General features: G+C 32.7%; 1 protein-coding gene and 1 pseudogene across 1 annotated transcript; both read right to left on the minus strand.

Moving 5' to 3' along the window:
* Positions 1-840: 840 nt before the first annotated feature.
* LOC107935682 (TMV resistance protein N-like) lies at positions 841-5,542 on the minus strand. The gene is made up of 7 exons (XM_041104418.1): positions 5,532-5,542; positions 4,857-5,487; positions 4,392-4,432; positions 3,672-3,741; positions 2,286-3,326; positions 1,483-2,188; positions 841-1,381 (listed from the first exon to the last, which is right to left on the minus strand). Exons 1-6 carry the CDS (start codon positions 5,540-5,542, stop codon positions 1,487-1,489), a joined length of 2,496 nt encoding a protein of 831 aa, XP_040960352.1. The 3' UTR covers positions 841-1,381; positions 1,483-1,486.
* LOC121223466 (disease resistance protein RPV1-like) lies at positions 4,894-13,581 on the minus strand (annotated as a pseudogene).
* Positions 13,582-18,669: the final 5,088 nt, after the last annotated feature.

Consider the following 18,669-nt stretch of genomic DNA (forward strand, 5'->3'; position numbering starts at 1 on the left):
TCCTAAGACTTTTGCAGTTTCTTAAATCTAAAAGTTTAAGTCTCTTAAGCAGTCCAAGTGACGGATGGACATCTACTAATCTAGTACAACCTTCCATAATCAGAACTTTGAGATATGCGGCTGTTATTAATGGTAGTAGCATTTTAATTATTTTAATATACTTTTACTTTTAGAAATTTTGTCCCATTCTTTTATTTCATGTCATTTTCGAAAAAGAGTTTGAATAATAGGTTTGGATTAGTAAAAAATGGCTCGTTTAATATTATAATAATATTTGTTACATGTCAAATCGGTTTCATGTCATTTGTTTTCTAATTATTATTATTATTTGAAACATTATTATACGTTCCTATCATATTTGTTCTTTTTGATAGAATATCTAAAACTATTCATAGTCCCTCCCTCACCCTTAAATAGGAGGATAATGCACTTCAGCGCACTAGCAACAATACTGATGCCAATCGAGTTAGGACTCAAACCCACGTGTTCTTAAATGACTAGGTTTGACGACCCTAGGAAGTTATCATAGGCTAGACGAGTTCAGGAGATAAACGGGTATAAACCAATCGATTAATTAGTTAGAGGTTGGGAGGTAATAATTGACTATCAATAGCTAATCCATCCTAAATCCCTAATCCAAAGTTTATTACAAATCTTGAAGCGAGTTAATCTTCCTGATTAATTTATTAATTTTAGTGGATTGTTATTTTTCTTATTTAAATTCTCTCATTAATCTATTTTATGATTTATCGTAATATAGAGATTAATTACTACTTCTTAGACTTATTATTGTAAAAAGGATTTCGTAGATTTATTCCATTCTCTGTTAGGTACGATCTTCGGAATACTTCCAAATATTTTGTTATACTAACTATATTACACTTTGACCCGTACACTTGCAAACACCGCTATTCTAAATTCTTATATATTTTTGGTGTATTATTTTAATATAAACAATAACCCCTTTACCACTCCCTTGGCCCACTTTAGCTACAGACCCCTGCTTCAAACGAATTGGGTCAGTGGTCCAACCTTCCCCACTACCTCAAGCCTCAACGAAGACACCCTTTCCTTTTTTATTAGCTTCCAGAATTATCTCCCTTATTTCCTCCCATCATTCCCCAATATCATTGACAGAATCAAGAACTTTAAATCTAGAATCCCCAATCAAAAACCCCCGAATTAGCGTTGCCTGGCTTCCAAGGATCCCTAAAATTAAGCCTTAACTTTCTCTCCACAAGCATCCTTGGTCCGTAGACTGGTGACTCCTCTGGTCTATCATCTTCCACCATCACCGCCACATCCGCCATAGAGTGTTTCGCATAAGCCCTCGAAGCCCCCTTGTTCTTGTTGGAGTTGGAATCCTCAATTGTAAAAGTCGCTGTATCAAATATTTCAACCATAAATCAAACAATAACAGATAAACTTAACTAAACAGGAGAAAAAATCAATTTGTACGAAAGGGCTAGTGAAGTAGTTTACACAATTATTGCTTCTTCCCAGATTGGCCCGTTATAAAATTCAAAAAGTTTTGAATCCTTTTAGGGTGCGGCCCTTCTTCCTCTGTTTCCACGTCGATATCACGTTTTCGTTTTACAAGGGAAGTGCTGCCTGCGGATCCATCGTTTTCAGTAGAGTGATGATGGATATGTTCCAAGTTTGGAGAAGACTGAATGGTATGGCACTGCAGCTCTTCTGTTTCTTCCAAATCTTTCTCATACATTATTCTAACACCACACTTCTTCACCTTAACAGAAGGATACCTTTTTGGAGAAGATTGGAAAGACATCTCAAGCGATAAATTCTTGGTTTCACATTTATCCTTTAATGATAATGGCGAAAAATATCGAAGAAAAAGGTGGTCCTTCGTTATGCGTCGTCCACAAAAATTAAGGAAACTGGAATCGACCATTCGACTATTTTTAACTTGAAAAACAGATCCATTACTACTAGATTGTCCAGAATATCTAGAATGGATATAAGTTGGACCACCGATAACCTTTATCTCGGAACCATCATCATCGCCGAGAATGCAGCAGAAAGCAACTCCAATCCATTGACTGTCATTCTGAATATTGAGAGGCAAAGGTATTTCGATTACAGAGCCGCCTCTCTGTTGGCTGAACCATTCTGGGATTTCATTTCCAGGTAAAACAGCATCAAATCTTTTTCTTGAATTCGCAAATGCCTGCAAATTAAAACATCAGTCGTTCTTGAATTTGCAAAATAAAATATCGTTGGTTCTGTAACTAAAACCATGAAAAAGAAGAGAGAGATCAATCAACCTTAATATGTGTTTTCAGCAATGTTATTGCACTCATGTTCTCAGCCAATCTGTAGCTGTTAGTGGCTATAAAGTAAGACCAATTATGTTTCCAATCACTTGTCTTCCTTGCTAGAAGCACAGGCAACGATTCAAGCTCTCTGCAATTACACACTCCAAGATATTGAAGATTGGAAAGACGAGCAAGAGACGCAGCTATGCTGGTGAAATTGTTACTATTAAGATCAAGAACTTTCAATGAGGATAGACCAGAAATATCACTAGGAATATCTCCTTCACCCATATTGAACAAGCCGCAACTTGACAACCTAAGATCTTCTAGCTTGGAGAGTCGAGTAAGAGATGCTGGTATTCTGTTGAAATTGTTAACGCTAAGATCAAGAAATGCCAAAGAGGACAGACAAGAAATAGCACTAGGAATATCTCCTTCACCAAGATTGCAGCCCCTTAGTTTCAACCTTGTTAATGAAGTCAAACAGGATAATGAAGGTAGCATTGAAGCTATGGAATTCATCCTTCCTCTTTGGCTTACCTTGAAAAGAGAAAGGAGATTTCTTTTTAACTTACACGGACCCTTGCATCCATCGAAATATAGAACTTTAAGATTTTTCAATTGAGAAATGAAGGATGGTGGTTCTTTTATGGCTGTTTTACTCAAGTCAAGCTCTTCCAAAGATTCTGCTTGATGCAAACTCTCTGGCAAATATTCAACTTTATAACAATCAGAAAGATCAAGAGTTTTTAGATGTTCCATTTTCCCATCAATCTCTGGAAACCTTGCAAGATTTGAGCAACCCGAAAGAATTAAAGTTTCAAGGGATTCCATTCCAATTTTGGTTGGAAGACTCCTAAGACTTTTGCAATCTCTTATATTCAAAAGTTTAAGTCTCTTAAGCACTCCAAGTGATGGATGAACATCTACTAATCTAGTACAACCTTCCATATTAATTAAAACTTCGAGATATGGGGCTGTTGTGAAGTTTGGTGTCTTGATGAGATTTTGGGACCCTTTAAGGCTGATTATTTTCAACTTATACAAGGGCTGTCGAAAACAATAATAGATTAGAGAGAAAGGAGAAAACAACATAATAAACCTCATTATTATTATTATTATTATTATAATTATTATCTTGTTCAAATTTTAACCGTTTATAATATTAAACAAATTGATTGTTGATATTAAAATAAGCTAAAACATAAGGATTAGATGAATTTAATTCTTACTCTATTTCCCTTCCAAAGTTGTTCAATGCGACTATATGGTAAGAGAAGTACGACAAGGTTGTCCGGTTGAAAGCTTGAAGGCAATGATTTTAAAGGATATTCTGTCAAATCTAAAAGTCATAGCTCATCAGAAAGATATTTGAGATCATCACAGGCAAAGCACTCTGAGCAATCTCAATCTTTTCATCTTTGAGAAGACATCGTCACTCAAATTGAGCATCTTGCTTGATTCCCTAAAAACCACGGGCAAACAAAAAATGAGCATTCAAATATACAAAAACATTCAATACCTAAAAGCTATGTTTCTCCGATACTATTTTTTAAGGACTTTTATCCGATACTTATATCTAACATGTGTCCAAATATAAACATTGATATATGATCCTTCAAGAACTCTTTAAATACATGAAAAGGCCTTTTAAAAAAATCACACATACCCAATTTAGACATATATATATCTATCAAACACTCACTTTTGACTTCGAATTACTTAAAGCTTTAGAAACTAGAAATAAATCTTGATTTAAATTAGTGCAATGATAATGCATAATTCTATTTATTGTTATTGAACGAAACAGTAACACGTCATTAAAAACGAAATCAACTGGTTTTATTTTTAAAAACTTTTGATGACATATTAAAATCTTATTCTCTGTGATATACTATCCGTGCATCAAATATAAGCACTTAATATTAGCAATGATATATTTCTATTGTGTTTCTTTTGAAAGATTAATGCGTTGCTAGATAAATTTCATAAATATAATATTAAATAGTAAGCATTAAAGGTATTTTCATTGATTTTTATTGGATACTTTTACTAAAAAAAACCAATAACAATATTAATAATACACATCATAAATGTGTATGTATATTTTCTTACCTTTGATTGTCGATGATCATACCTTCAATTATTTCTGTAACCTAAAAAAGCAAGAATAGAGAATAAAGTGTTTTAATTAAAGTAAAACATTTCCAATGAGAGAATCAAATTAATTGCTTATTTATACAAATCCTTATTAACAGTTACCATCAACAAAAGGAATTTATCTCAATGCTATTGAACGTCACTTTTTTATGGACTGCTATATTAATCAACTGTACTAAGCCTTACTCAATTTTATTTCAGAAATAAAGTAAAACATTTTCTAATGAGAGTAAATCAATCAAATTAAACACTTATTTTATAAATCCTTATTAATATTCATATTCAACAAATGGAAATTATCTTAAAGCTACTCAATGTCACTTAATGATTGATATGTAAACCAATTAAACTAAGCTTTGGATTTACATCATATATTGATAAAAAGAAAAATATGTATGTAATTTTTGTTGAATGATTTACCGTGTTTTTTGTTAGGACATGATAGACATTCCTTTCCTTCCACAATCTACAACGTTTTCCAGGTTCATCAACACATTTTTCTTCAACAATTTTTCTTCCCATTTCTTGCAACAAGGCATGCATCTGCAAATATTGGTTGTCATCACTGGCTTCTATGAGAAATTTCTTAATGAGAACTTCGATTCCAATATCTGGAAAAAACTCACATCCATCCAATACTTTCATTACCAAATCTTTCTCCTCCCCATTGAAAAAGCATGCTATATCTAGAAATATATTCTTCTCCCTTTCTTCCAATCCATCAAAGCTAATTCGTAGTGTGTCAAGAATTTCTTTGTTAGAATCTTGTTTAAGTCTTTCGATTGCACTTCTCCATTGAATTATATCTCTACCGCACAAAAATGAACCCAAAAATTCAAGAGCTAAGGGGAGACCATCAGCATAATGTACAACTTGTTTAGAAAGCTCAATGAAATCATATTTCGGCGTTGTATCACTATCAAAAGCTTTCAAATTGAAAAGCCTAAGTGCTTCGTTGGGATTCAGTGTTGTAGGCTTATACACATCATCGATTCGATAAGATATGACCAAATGTTCATCTCTTGTTGTTACAATGATCCTACTCCCTAAACTGAACCAATCATGCCTCCCAACCAAGCATTTCAAGTGTTGTACATTATCAACATCATCAAGAACAACAAGAACCTTTTTTTCTGGACAACCTACGGCTAATTATGGCATTCCCTTCATGAACATAGAAAAAATTGAAGCATTCATCTGGCAAGATTTGAGAAAGGAGTTGTTTCTGTAAAGAAACAAGTCCATGTTTGTTTGAAACTTCTCGAATATCAGCAAGCATTTACCTTCAAAATAAGGTAACATTTGAGTGTAAGCAACTTTTGCAAGAGTTGTTTTACCGATGCCACCCATTCCACAAATTCCTATAATGCGGACATCGTCTTCCCCAATGTTTATTTTCGAATGCAACTCCTCCAAAGGTAAACTAATTCCAACCAACTCATCATGAACAATCAGATATGTATGACATAGTTTTGCTGAAATCTTCTTAACAACGTCTCCGATAAACTTTGATTCATGCCTACAAAGAAATTAAATTCTGATGTTATCTTTCAAATGAACTTTTTCATTTTTAGGTAAGTGAATCATGAAATATAATGTAGTTGGAAGCAAACAAAAACAAGAATAAGACAGCAAGATCTGTTATAGCATCAAAATACACAACTTGCTCGTTAGTTGATCTAACGCCCACTTCAGATTTGTTAAATTTTGTCATCAATCAGTATTTGTATTAGTGGTTTAGTGTCTTAGTGTTGTTTGTGAGGTCTTGGGTTTAAGTCATGTTTTTATTTTGGGGAATTAAATTATTTTTGTTAGACCTAGTGATACGAGTCACAAAAGCCCAAATTCTTGAAGGCGAGGCCCAATAAGCAAATTCCCAGCCCAATCAAGAAATCTGTCCATACTTAGTTGAAAATCAGGCCAAATTGTCAAAGTGGCCCAAGTTGTAAAGTTTTATTTTTATTTATTTATTTATTTATTTTACTTAGTTTAAATTTTTATATTCAGTCCAAGAGTCCCAAATAAAAGACCCTTGGCCGAATTTCCATATTAAAATAATTAGGAGTTTTTTTTAGTTTTAGTTTTAGTGTTCTAATTAAATTAGGAAAACATTTGAAAGGCCTATTTATATGGCTTGGCCAGCCACCCTACATTACATTACAATTACATTGAAAATTTCAGATTTGATTTGAGTGAAAATTCTCTTTGAGTTCTTCAAGGATTTTCTCTTGAGTTTTCTTTAGAAGTTGTTTTAACAATCTTTTTGATTGTGGGAGCCATCTTCAACCTTCTTCTTGCCATTGATATTCTTTGGAGGGGAGACTAGAGCCGTTTGAAGGGAGTTGTGAGATCTTTCGGGATTTCAAGGCTTCTTAGGACTTATCTTTTAATTGCTTACTGTCAATTCTTTCTTTATTTCTGCTTGTGCCGAATCTTTATCTAATTTATTTTCTGTTCTTATTGTGTTTTCAGCCTTTTTCTATCTTAAGGAATTAGCCCAAAATCCCCAATTTCTAGGGTTCTTGCCGATTCATCCATACTCTTTTTGGGAGAAATTAGATTGCCGAAATTTGGGGAAAACTATCTGGGTGTTCAATTGGGCAGAATCGCAATCTCTTCTAGGGTTTCAAGATTCCTTATTAACACTTATTTCTATTCTCTATTTGATTCTTTACTGTTTTGGGGATTTTATTTCAGATCTGAAAATTCAAAAAAATCTAATCTTTTAATTTTCTGTTTCGTTTCAGATCTAATTGTTTAGGATTTTCGTAGGAGTTTCTCGTGACTTGGCAACTCGATCTTGGTCCGCGCGCCTCCGTATCATTTGGTATCAGATTTTGGGCGTTTTGGGTGTTCTTGGTTGATTTCTAAACTGATCTCAATATTTTAAAGTAAAAACAGCAGTTTTACCCAGAAAAATCTTTCAAAAAAAATTTATTTGAGTGGGTAAACGTGGTCAAATTGATCTGAAATTTTACATACATATTTGTGGCACTGTGATTGAATATAAAAAAATTATTCCCGCAAAAAAATCAGTCAAAAAAGTCAAAAAATCGAAAAAAAGATGAAATCCAATAAAAATTTTAAAAAAAATTCAGCGGGTTGAGTTTGGTGCCCAAACTTTCCAGATCAAAAATTAAATATTTAAGGACATTCGAGATTTAATTTTGTGATTTTTTGAGATCGGGAACACCTCGAACGAAGTTGTCAAGTTACTCCGCAGTTTTTCGGGTTTTCTATTTTCAGCAATTTTTATTGATTCTTAGCTGTAGGTTTTCATTTGGTTACCTTTATTCTTCCTTTACGTTATCTAACACCTTCTTGTTTCTTGTGTTAGTAGGATTTAAACGTGTGCACAACTTCTTCCTCGGTGCAACATGAATCAATTGGTGTCTCGTCAGTTTTTGGCATCCTAGTGCAAATTAGGATTCTTTGGTAGTTTGGTTCACACTCTCTAATTGGTTGATATAAACTCTGATAAAGAACTCACAAGATTGAATTCGACCTCATTGAGAATTTGATTTTTTCTTTTTGAGTGATTAATGGTGAGGTTTGATAACTTTTATTTTTGAGTGTTGAGTGTTTTGCAGGTTTTAAAAAAAATGTCTACAGGTGATAATAATAGTGACATATTTAAAAAATTCCAACAACAGTTGGATGAACAGGCTGCTGCTCTTCGAGCCTTAACTGCTACCATCAATGAGGTACGATTGAATCAAGAACCTCAATATCGATATCCAATCAAGGAAGATAGGGATAACCAGCCCCATAGGCGCGACCCTCGACGTGTCCCTAGAATGGATGATGATTTTCATGATCGTGGGCAACCTTCTTTGGCAAAACCAAAGAGTGAGCAGCAACGAGAACATCTCTTTCATACTCGCTGCCATGTACAAGGTAAGCTTTGTAGAGTTATTATTGATGGTGAAAGTTGCTCGAACATAGCCAGCACGACGATGGTGGAAAAGCTTTGCTTAACCACTACCAAGCATCCACAACCTTATCAACTACAAGGGCTTAGCAACGAAGGCCAATTTAGGGTCACTCAACAAGTGCGCATTGCCTTTTCTATCGGTAAGTATCAAGACGAAGTTGTGTGCGACGTAATGCCTATTCAAGCCTGCCATTTGTTGCTAGGAGAACCATGGCAACTGGATCGAAAAGTCACTCACGATGGTCGTACCAATAGGTATTCTTTCAAGTATCAAGGAAGGAAAATCACCTTAGTGCCGCTCACTCCGGAACAAGTCCATGAGGACCAAATCAAACTGAAAAATTCTGTTGTTAAAACAAGTGAGGAAAAAGAAAAAGAGAATGAAAAAGAGCAAAAAGAGATTGAGAGTGAAAAGGAATGTGAAACAGAAAAGAAAATTGAAAAAGAAGTTGAAGAAAGAAGAGAAAATGAGTTAGAAAAAGAAACAAAAGAAAAAGACGAGGAAAGGCTAGTGAGGAATGTTTTCACTAACCAAGATATGAATTTTTCTTGTGTTGCTACTTTTCAGGTTCCCGAAGGACCGAAAGATAACTTTCAACTTCAATACCTCTCAAATGAAAGACGCTTTCATACGATCAACTTAGGCAAAGATGAAATCACACCACATGATCCCGAAAGTAAGCGAGGTATGGAAATTTTAGAAACCGAGTCCAGTGCAGATTTGAAAATTATTGATAAAACTTTTGGTGACTTAGTTCTTAAAAGATCCCCTCATTTTGATCCGATTAATTGTTACTCTTCGATTGTGGTTGATAAAGTCATTACGAAAAGAAGCGTGATTTGTTATGCTCTTGATTTACCTTGTGTAAAATCCTCGAATTTGTCCAAATCTATTTTGGAGAATAAGGTAACGAAATTTTCCAAATTTGTTTTCAATTTATATTCGTGCCTTAAACAGTTTATGTGGTTGTACATGAAGTTTGAGTTCCATTTGACAAACGTTAACTCAACAACGAAGATTCGACTACACTATGCCCCCGATGAGCGAAGGTTTATTTTAAATGAAAAAGGTAAAATCGACCCTTATTCTTCTGCTTATCGAGGTAAGATGCTTGAAACCTTTGAAACACTTTTGTACTCCTCAGATAGTGATAAAGATCGTGTTGATGAACACTTAGATCGAAACGTGCTTGACTGTCCTATTTTATTTATTGATGATCTATCTGTTTTGATGGTTGATAAAAAGATTCTTGTTTTTGATAATGCATGTGTGAGTGAATCTATAGACCGTCGATTAATGCATGGTATGATTATGCAACTCTGTGAACCATGTGAATCTTTTCAAATACCTACTTGTGACGATTATGTTTACCATTTGATTTATTACTCGCAATTTATTCATGGTTTGTGGGAACAATGTGAGACGACTGAATGCCTTAAAACATGTCCATCTTTGTTTCAAATATTTGACGAGGCAGTGGTGAGTAAATTAGATTGTTTGCATGGTAATCTGAATCTGTCCATTCACATGCGTTATACCTGTTCTGTTATGCTTATGATTGGACTACAAGCTTGTTTCCATTGCTATTTACTATCTCATGGCTATTCTTTTCAGTGGACTCAATTGCCATTAGTCCCGTTCGATAGAGGAAAGTCGAGTTCATTTGATTTTTCAGATTCGAGGACGAATCTTTTTGAGGAAGGGGGGAATGATACGAGTCACAAAAGCCCAAATTCTTGAAGGCGAGGCCCAATAAGCAAATTCCCAGCCCAATCAAGAAATCCGTCCATACTTAGTTGAAAATCAGGCCAAATTGTCAAAGTGGCCCAAGTTGTAAAGTTTTATTTTATTTATTTATTTATTTATTTTACTTAGTTTAAATTTTTATATTCAGTCCAAGAGTCCCAAATAAAAGACCCTTGGCCGAATTTCCATATTAAAATAATTAGGAGTTTTTTTTAGTTTTAGTTTTAGTGTTCTAATTAAATTAGGAAAACATTTGAAAGGCCTATTTATATGGCTTGGCCAGCCACCCTACATTACATTACAATTACATTGAAAATTTCAGATTTGATTTGAGTGAAAATTCTCTTTGAGTTCTTCAAGGATTTTCTCTTGAGTTTTCTTTAGAAGTTGTTTTAACAATCTTTTTGATTGTGGGAGCCATCTTCAACCTTCTTCTTGCCATTGATATTCTTTGGAGGGGAGATTAGAGCCGTTTGAAGGGAGTTGTGAGATCTTTCGGGATTTCAAGGCTTCTTAGGACTTATCTTTTAATTGCTTACTGTCAATTCTTTCTTTATTTCTGCTTGTGCCGAATCTTTATCTAATTTATTTTCTGTTCTTATTGTGTTTTCAGCCTTTTTCTATCTTAAGGAATTAGCCCAAAAATCCCCAATTTCTAGGGTTCTTGCCGATTCATCCATACTCTTTTTGGGAGAAATTAGATTGCCGAAATTTGGGGAAAACTATCTGGGTGTTCAATTGGGCAGAATCGCAATCTCTTCTAGGGTTTCAAGATTCCTTATTAACACTTATTTCTATTCTCTATTTGATTCTTTACTGTTTTGGGGATTTTATTTCAGATCTGAAAATTCAAAAAAATCTAATCTTTTAATTTTCTGTTTCGTTTCAGATCTAATTGTTTAGGGTTTTCGTAGGAGTTTCTCGTGACTTGGCAACTCGATCTTGGTCCGCGCGCAACCCCGTATCACCTAGGTTAATTGTTTTGGTTGGTGGTGTGGGATTGGGTTTTGTTTTAAACTCTTAAAAAACGATGGTAAGTTAGCAGGTTGTTGGATTAGATTTGAGAGGGATTTTGTTCTTATTTTTATTGTTTTATTCTTTTTATTTTAGGTTGTTGGCTTCTTTACCTTCTTGTTTCGGTTCTTTTGTTACTTCTTTATGGTGTAGCTTCTATTTGGTTGGCCCCAATCCTTAGCGGTAAGGTTCTATCATCTTTTACTGTGTTCTTTTGTGAAATTGTTCGTTGGGCATTTGGGGATTTCGGAATTTTGTTTGTATGGTGCGAAATTTGTATTTTTTTGTGTTATCTAATTAATCCACTATGTTTTAGGAGAAGTTCAAGATGCGTTTTGTGTTCCTCCAGCGACTTAGGATTTGCATAGAAGCTGTTCGTTTAATGGTAAGTATGTGGATGTATTTTTGGAGGGTTGTATAAGCTCGGTTGTGGTCAATTCTTTGTTAGATTTCGCAAATCATTATTAAAATTGGTTGTGTTAATTGTCAATTTAGGTGGGGGATTACTCATTTTTGGAATCGTATTCGGATGTGTAATGACCCGAAAAACAACAAATGACAAAAGTTGAAAAACTGCACTGTCGACGCCACACGGCCCTGTGAGAAATTATTTAGCCACAAAGTCTGGGCCATTTGGACCCGTGTTGCCCACACGGTCGTGTGTGAGACTGTATGGGCCCAATATTTTGAATTTTCCCTAGTGCCATAAACATCATTTGGGTCGAACGTATGTTATAAATTAAGTAAAATCTATAATATGCTATGTATGATCTGATATACGGTAAGCATGACTTGAGTTTGATATTAAGCATGTATGACATATGCATTTCCGACATCTATGATTACTATATGTTTGTGCATTTGGGGATGGGATTGTGTATATGGAGGAAGTGTGAACAGATATATTTCTACCGTATTTGGTGGCACAACCATACATATTTATGTAAACGGCGATAAATCGCTTAATAAACTGGCAACTCAACTACAAATAATTTGAAAAGTGTCATACCGACGCTAAATGGTGTGTAGGGATGGATGAGTATATAATGTCATATATGGTGCCTTGGGATGATCGGAGATGATGTGTAGCGGGTGGGGGTAGAACTATAAATTTGCATCTATTATGTTCTAATAAGCTCTGTTTCTAATATATGTATGTCTAAATGATTTTGTATGTGATGTTACACATTGGGTTTCGAAAACTCACTCTCTGTTTGACTGTCACTTTCAAGTAACCCTCAGACTTAGGCGGACTGGTGCGATTGAAGCTTGGTTATAATATTTTGATTTCTTCTAACTTACTTAAAATTTGGAATTTACGTGTTTTAAAAAATTTGGTCTGTCTTTGGTCATTTTGGGACTGTTTAAATTATTGGACTTTACTTTATGATTTTAATTGTTTTATTGTTTTTGGTGGGATTACAATATGTTATGTGAAATGTTGATTTAAAAATATTAAACTGTGTTTTAAAAACTGGACTTAAATAAGATTTTTCCCCTGCAAACTCAAATGTTTTAAAAATATACTTATGTATAAACGACGATTTTATTAATCAGATAAGAAAGATAGGCTTACAAACAAATCGGATTTTTATGTAACGAAAGTTAACGACGTTTTGTAAAACTAATGTACTCAGGGTTTTTATATAATTTACAGTAATATCTCCGGATCTAATCATAACATCTAGACCAAGTTTAGAGTGTTACAACTAAAATATGATAATTCTCAATTAAAAACAAAGTTATAAAAAATAACATGCAATCCAAAATAATAATAATAATAATTTTTTAGTCATTAAAACTAGGAAATAGAGAGGAAAAGAAAGAAATACCTATTATGTAAATGCCATCCCTTGATGTTAGCCACTTCAGTCAAAGCATTTCGCCACTTTTGGATCTCGTCTTTATTTTCTTTGCATCTTTCTTCGTGTTTGGAGAAGGCTTCTTCAACTTTTCCTTTTGTTTCTTAAATCAGAGGGATCCACATCGTAGAAAATTGGAAATACTTTATGACCCTTGTCATTTTTTTGTTTAACAATCTCCGCAAGCTCCTCCAAGCACCAACCTGAAAAGGCATAGGTTTCCGAAAAAACGATTACCGAGCACCATGATTGCTGAATTGCGTTGAAGAGTTCCGGTGCGATCTCTTCACCAGCTTCCAACTTTGGATCATCTCTAAAAGTGACGATCCCATTTCTATTTAGAGCATCGTAGAGATGATCCGTAAAGTTCTTGCGAGTATCTTCACCTCTAAAACTCAAGAAAACATCGTATTTCTTTCTAGAAATGGATGAGGAAGTCGAAAGTAATGACGACATGAGGATGTATGAGAAGAAAAATATATGTGAATGTAATGTTCAAAATCAGAAAACAGATGGCTCAATACCTCAGAAACAAAGTAGAAACAGTAAGTATATGAGGGAAAAACAGAGGACTTTCGTAAGGAATTTCTGTGTGCTTTGCCAAATGAATCTATCAGTGTAATAATAGCTATGAAAGGGAGTAGGTGTGGAAATTCGGGGTTATAGGTGTGGAGCCTACAATTATTATAAAGTGAAGTGTTGGAAATTCTATTGGAAATTTGACGTTTTACTTTATTATTCAAAATAATAACTAATTAACTAATATTAATTAAGTGATAATTAATATACTTAAAATTCTATTAAAAAAATAATTCTATTTTATATCAATAAAATTAACATAACTTTTGTTTATGTCAAAAAAAAAATTTAATAATGATAATTATCACAAAAATTTTTCCCTATATTTTATTCTTAAGGTTCTATTGAAGTTATAACTCAATTTTAACATTAGTACAAGTTTTTAAATTAATAATTGTAATTATTTTTAGATGGGTAATTATCACAACTTCTATTAAATTATACTTATTTTATTTTGATAAAATGCCTAAAATTATCCATAACGCTTCCCCAACCCTTATAAATGCACTTCAACATGCTTGAACATACATCCTCTTGCATTAGCAATAATATCGATATCAACTGAGTTAAACTCAGTCAGCAATTATAATTTTTTTAACTGTATAATTATCAAAAGTTTTATTTTGCTTCAACTTTCTTTAACCAATAATTCTAAATTAAATATTATAATTATTTTTAAATATAAATTTAATAATATGAACGAAAACAAATGGTATTCTCGTCAATTCAAAATCAAAATTCCTATTAAATTATAATTTATTTTTAAATATGAATTAGTAATATAAAAAAATAGAGGTTATTTTCAAAATTATTTTCAAACTCCTTGTTATATATATATACAAATTACGCACTCATCTTCCTTTCTAATAAATTAACAAGTGCCAAATTATTCAACTCCGCTTGATTAGTGCTGTTCAAATCTGCTTTAACTTTACCTCCATAATACGCGGAGACCACGAAAAGCACTCATTCCTTAATACCATAGTTCCCACGACGCCACTATTGAAAACAAAGGCATTTCTATTGGTCAAAAGTCTCCAGCGGGCCATAGCAAAAAGATTACCCCATTCACAGAAAAAGCAGCTTGAGTTTCGGAGAAATTCACCGTTCTCCCATTTCCTAGTGCCCAATAGACACCATCCACTACATCTTCCCAAATATTGGACAAAGCCCTCCAGAAAAAAGTTTCTATCTTTTCTTGATTGGTTCAACATTCATTAAAATAGTTTCCAAGGCTCTTTACCCATTGCCTTAACAAATTTGCATTGGCTGAAAATTTTCAACTTTGGTGGCAACAACTTCAATAGAGAAATTCCATCATGGTTTGGTCACTTTGCTGAGTTTCGAGTCTTACAGTTGCACATTAACAATTTCAGTGGCACTAAAAAATATATAAACCAACACTTTAGTTTTAGCTCATTCGTACATCTCACAAAGAAATTAAGGATGAGGAGATATCTAACTCTATTATTCGCCAACTATGGGATTATGGAGGTGACTATGAGTTTTTGACACCAATTAAGAGTTGCATTGAAAATCTTACATTTTTTAGGAATATTATTAAGCAGGTTATTCCAATTAGCTTATCTAAGAAGTTGGCTTAATTGACATCAATTAATTGGTAGATGGTCAATTGTCATAAATAGAAAAAAAATATTTACTCTTAACTTTGCTAGAGCTAAACTTAATGGTTATTGTTTTAAAGTCATGCTTCAATATTTAAACAATTGTTCATAGAAATTGAATAAGAAAGAACGAATAAAACAATAGCCATGAATTGCTTACATTTGAGATTGTTATCATCGAGATACCAAGTGTTGAGCATAGTTAAAATTTCGATTTCTGTAGGTATATATACTTCCCTCTAAATTGTTGATATACAAGGATAAAAGCTTCAACTTTTTGCACTTGAATAAGCTATTTGGAATTCTATTAAAAATTTGATTCTCACTCAATTTTAACTTTTCTAGTTTTGACAAATTTCCCAAATAGATGGATAAGACCAGTGAAGTTGTTAATGTGCAACTATAAGACTTGAAGTTCAGCGATGTGACCAAACGACAATGGAATTTCTCCATTGAAGTCTTTAACCCCAAACTTCAAAAATTTCAGTCGATACAAATTTGTTAACGCAATAGGTAAAGAACTATGGGAACTGTTTTCATGAATTTAGAGCCACGCAAGGAAAGATAGATTTTCCAATTGAGATGAAATGGTGCCTGCGATATTCATGCTTGATAAATTTAGAGTGGTGATTTGTGGTGTGTGGATCCGTATGTGAGACCAATTCGGTTATAAATAGAGGTAGAAGTAGACCAATTTGATTATTAAGAGGTTGTAAGGATCATGAGTTATATGAGAATTCAGTTCTAGAATGGCAGATTGATCAGTGGTGATTTTGGGTGAATTCACAGACAAAATAGCCTCAAAGGTTACTATTTGGCAGAGAATGAGATACACTGTAAAAGCCAATTCCACTAATTATCCTCTTGGATTTCAACACCTGATAAGGCTCTCACCCAAAAAAGAGCTCTAAGCTTGGCAAGAAAGAGAGTCTCTTCAACCAGAACAAGTTTCGCATTAAAAGTAAAATCGTTACGCGGCAGTCATATCGACCATAACCCCGCTGCACAGCAGAGGAGCCACCACTGTTTAATATCACCTTTAAACATCCAGCCATTGCATTCAACAAAAAAACCAAGGATTGATGGTGATAGACAGCCTTCAATCCCCCACAACGACAAAGTACAGTACCAAAAATTACGCATCAAGGAACAACTAAACAATAAATGGTCTGACGTTTCCAGATCAGAGCTACACCAAGCTGGGAAGTTGAGAATGAGATCAAAGAAATATAAGAGAAAGTTGATACTTTGCAAGATCCCAGTTCGTTCATCGCCGAGGGAAAAGCTTATAATTATTCTCTTCTTTTAACAACATATTATCTTTAATATTTAAAACAAGGATAAACTGCACTTTTAGTTTTCGTTTTGTCCCCAAGTAACAAAATGATAACATGGTATTAATTTGTAAATGGTTATTTTTAAATCCTTAATCATATGGTCCCCAAGGTTTTACATTGTTTTGTTTCTTTTGTCACCCAACCGATAGTTGAGTAACAAAATAATAATATGACATTTTTTAATTGTCATAATAACAAATTTAGCTCTTAATGTTGATATATTCTATCAATTTGGACATGATTATATATAAAAGTTATAAAAAAATTAAAACAATAAAAAATTCAAAAAATATATAAAAATAAGTAAGAATTCAAAAAAATTATATAAAAATTAAAAAAATGATGAGAGATACATAAAAATATAAAAAAAAACTTCAAAATTTTAAAAATAAAAAATTGTTAAAATTATAAAAATCAGTAGCCCACCACCACACATCAGTCAACATCTGATATATATTTTTTGTGTTTCAAGTGTCAATTGCCATGTAAATCACTAGTGGTTTATAGACATGACAAAGGTTCACGACTATCGTAAAATCCCATGAGCAAATAGAAGTTGTAAATTAATGTATATATATATATATAATTAAAATATCTATTAATATATATAAATTTGTTGTCCTTAATGATCATTTTGCATTTTTATTACATATCATCTCACCATCATAAGTGAGTTATTGAACCATCATAAGTGAGTTTACCTGCAATAACATATCTCATCATTAATTTTATCTCACTGTATATTTAATTTTATTACTACCTTAACTGTATATTTAATCTCTTTAGAAATAATTTCACCATTCATCCAAATAAACCTTGTGTAAGTCTCTAGGATCTTATTTCCTTTTCGCTCCATAGCAAGGCAACTATTAATTTATTTGTAGCCTTAAAAAATTTTAATTTTAGGAAAAAGGTCAATATATAAAAGTCTTAAATTTTGTTATCTATATATATATATATTATAAATTATCACATGATAAGTTCTTTTTACTTTAGATATATATAATAAGGGGAAGGATGACATGTAAGACTAACATAATTTTGCATGCTTTCTTAACTCTATTTTTGTAATTGATATTTTATATTCACATGTAATTATTATCTATTGTTATTTCAAATCAATTAAGTAAATTATAAAATGATCATTAAATTATTAATTTTTTATTTAATCACTAAATTTTTTGAAATAAAATATTATGCTCACTTTTCCGTTAATTACAGTTTATTAATTTAATAATAAATTTAGCCTTCAAAATCTACTTTTCAGATAAAAAGTTATTAAATGAATAGTGAGGTGTTAAGGAATTGTATACAATTATTAAAAGAAGTTTGATAGGTAAATTAGAGAGGACAGAGCTTTTGATGATATCTAGTGACTGAGATTTGGAGTTTAGATACACAAGGTTGACATGAAGCAATGGTGGAGTTGGAAGGCAGTGTTATTAAATACTAAATAATTGTTTTGTGAAAATGGGATATTTTTACTTTTTTATCCATTACATATCATGTTCCTGTCTTCCTTTCCATGTTTTTGTAAAAAACAGATTCCCACCATTCTTTTCTCTTTGGTAAATGTTGATTGCTGAGAGGACAATCTTTTTGCACATTCCCGAACTCTATGGACATGATTTTTTGCATCTCAATCAAAGGTTTGAAAAGTTGAAATTATATTTAGGATTTTATTTTACTTCCAAATGATATCCTAGTATTGAACTTTCATGCTCGTATTATGGACACGAATATACATTAAGAATACTTAATTATGGTAAATAAGAATCTATTTGTACGATTAAACAAAAACAGGGAAAAAGAGAAACTTAATTAAATAGAAGAAAAAATCTTGAAAAGGCTAGTCAAGTCGTTTACCACAAGTAGTTTAACATTTGATAATTTCATTCTATTGGTTTTTAAGTTGAATACTTCATTCATTTGAAACAATCATAATTGTGCATCAATTATGAAAGAAGTCAGAAGAAAATTGTGCACTAATCAAATGCAATTTTCTTCAATTTTATCGTGTCTTTGAGTTGGAGGAAAAATGGTCCAATTGAGATACACTTGAAAAGTTTAATGATGAATTGAAATGAATTCACTATTATGTCATGTCAACACTGTTAAATTAATGGTTCAATCAG

This window comes from Gossypium hirsutum, chromosome D11 (genome assembly GCF_007990345.1).
Source record: "Gossypium hirsutum isolate 1008001.06 chromosome D11, Gossypium_hirsutum_v2.1, whole genome shotgun sequence".
Classification (NCBI taxonomy): domain Eukaryota; kingdom Viridiplantae; phylum Streptophyta; class Magnoliopsida; order Malvales; family Malvaceae; genus Gossypium; species Gossypium hirsutum.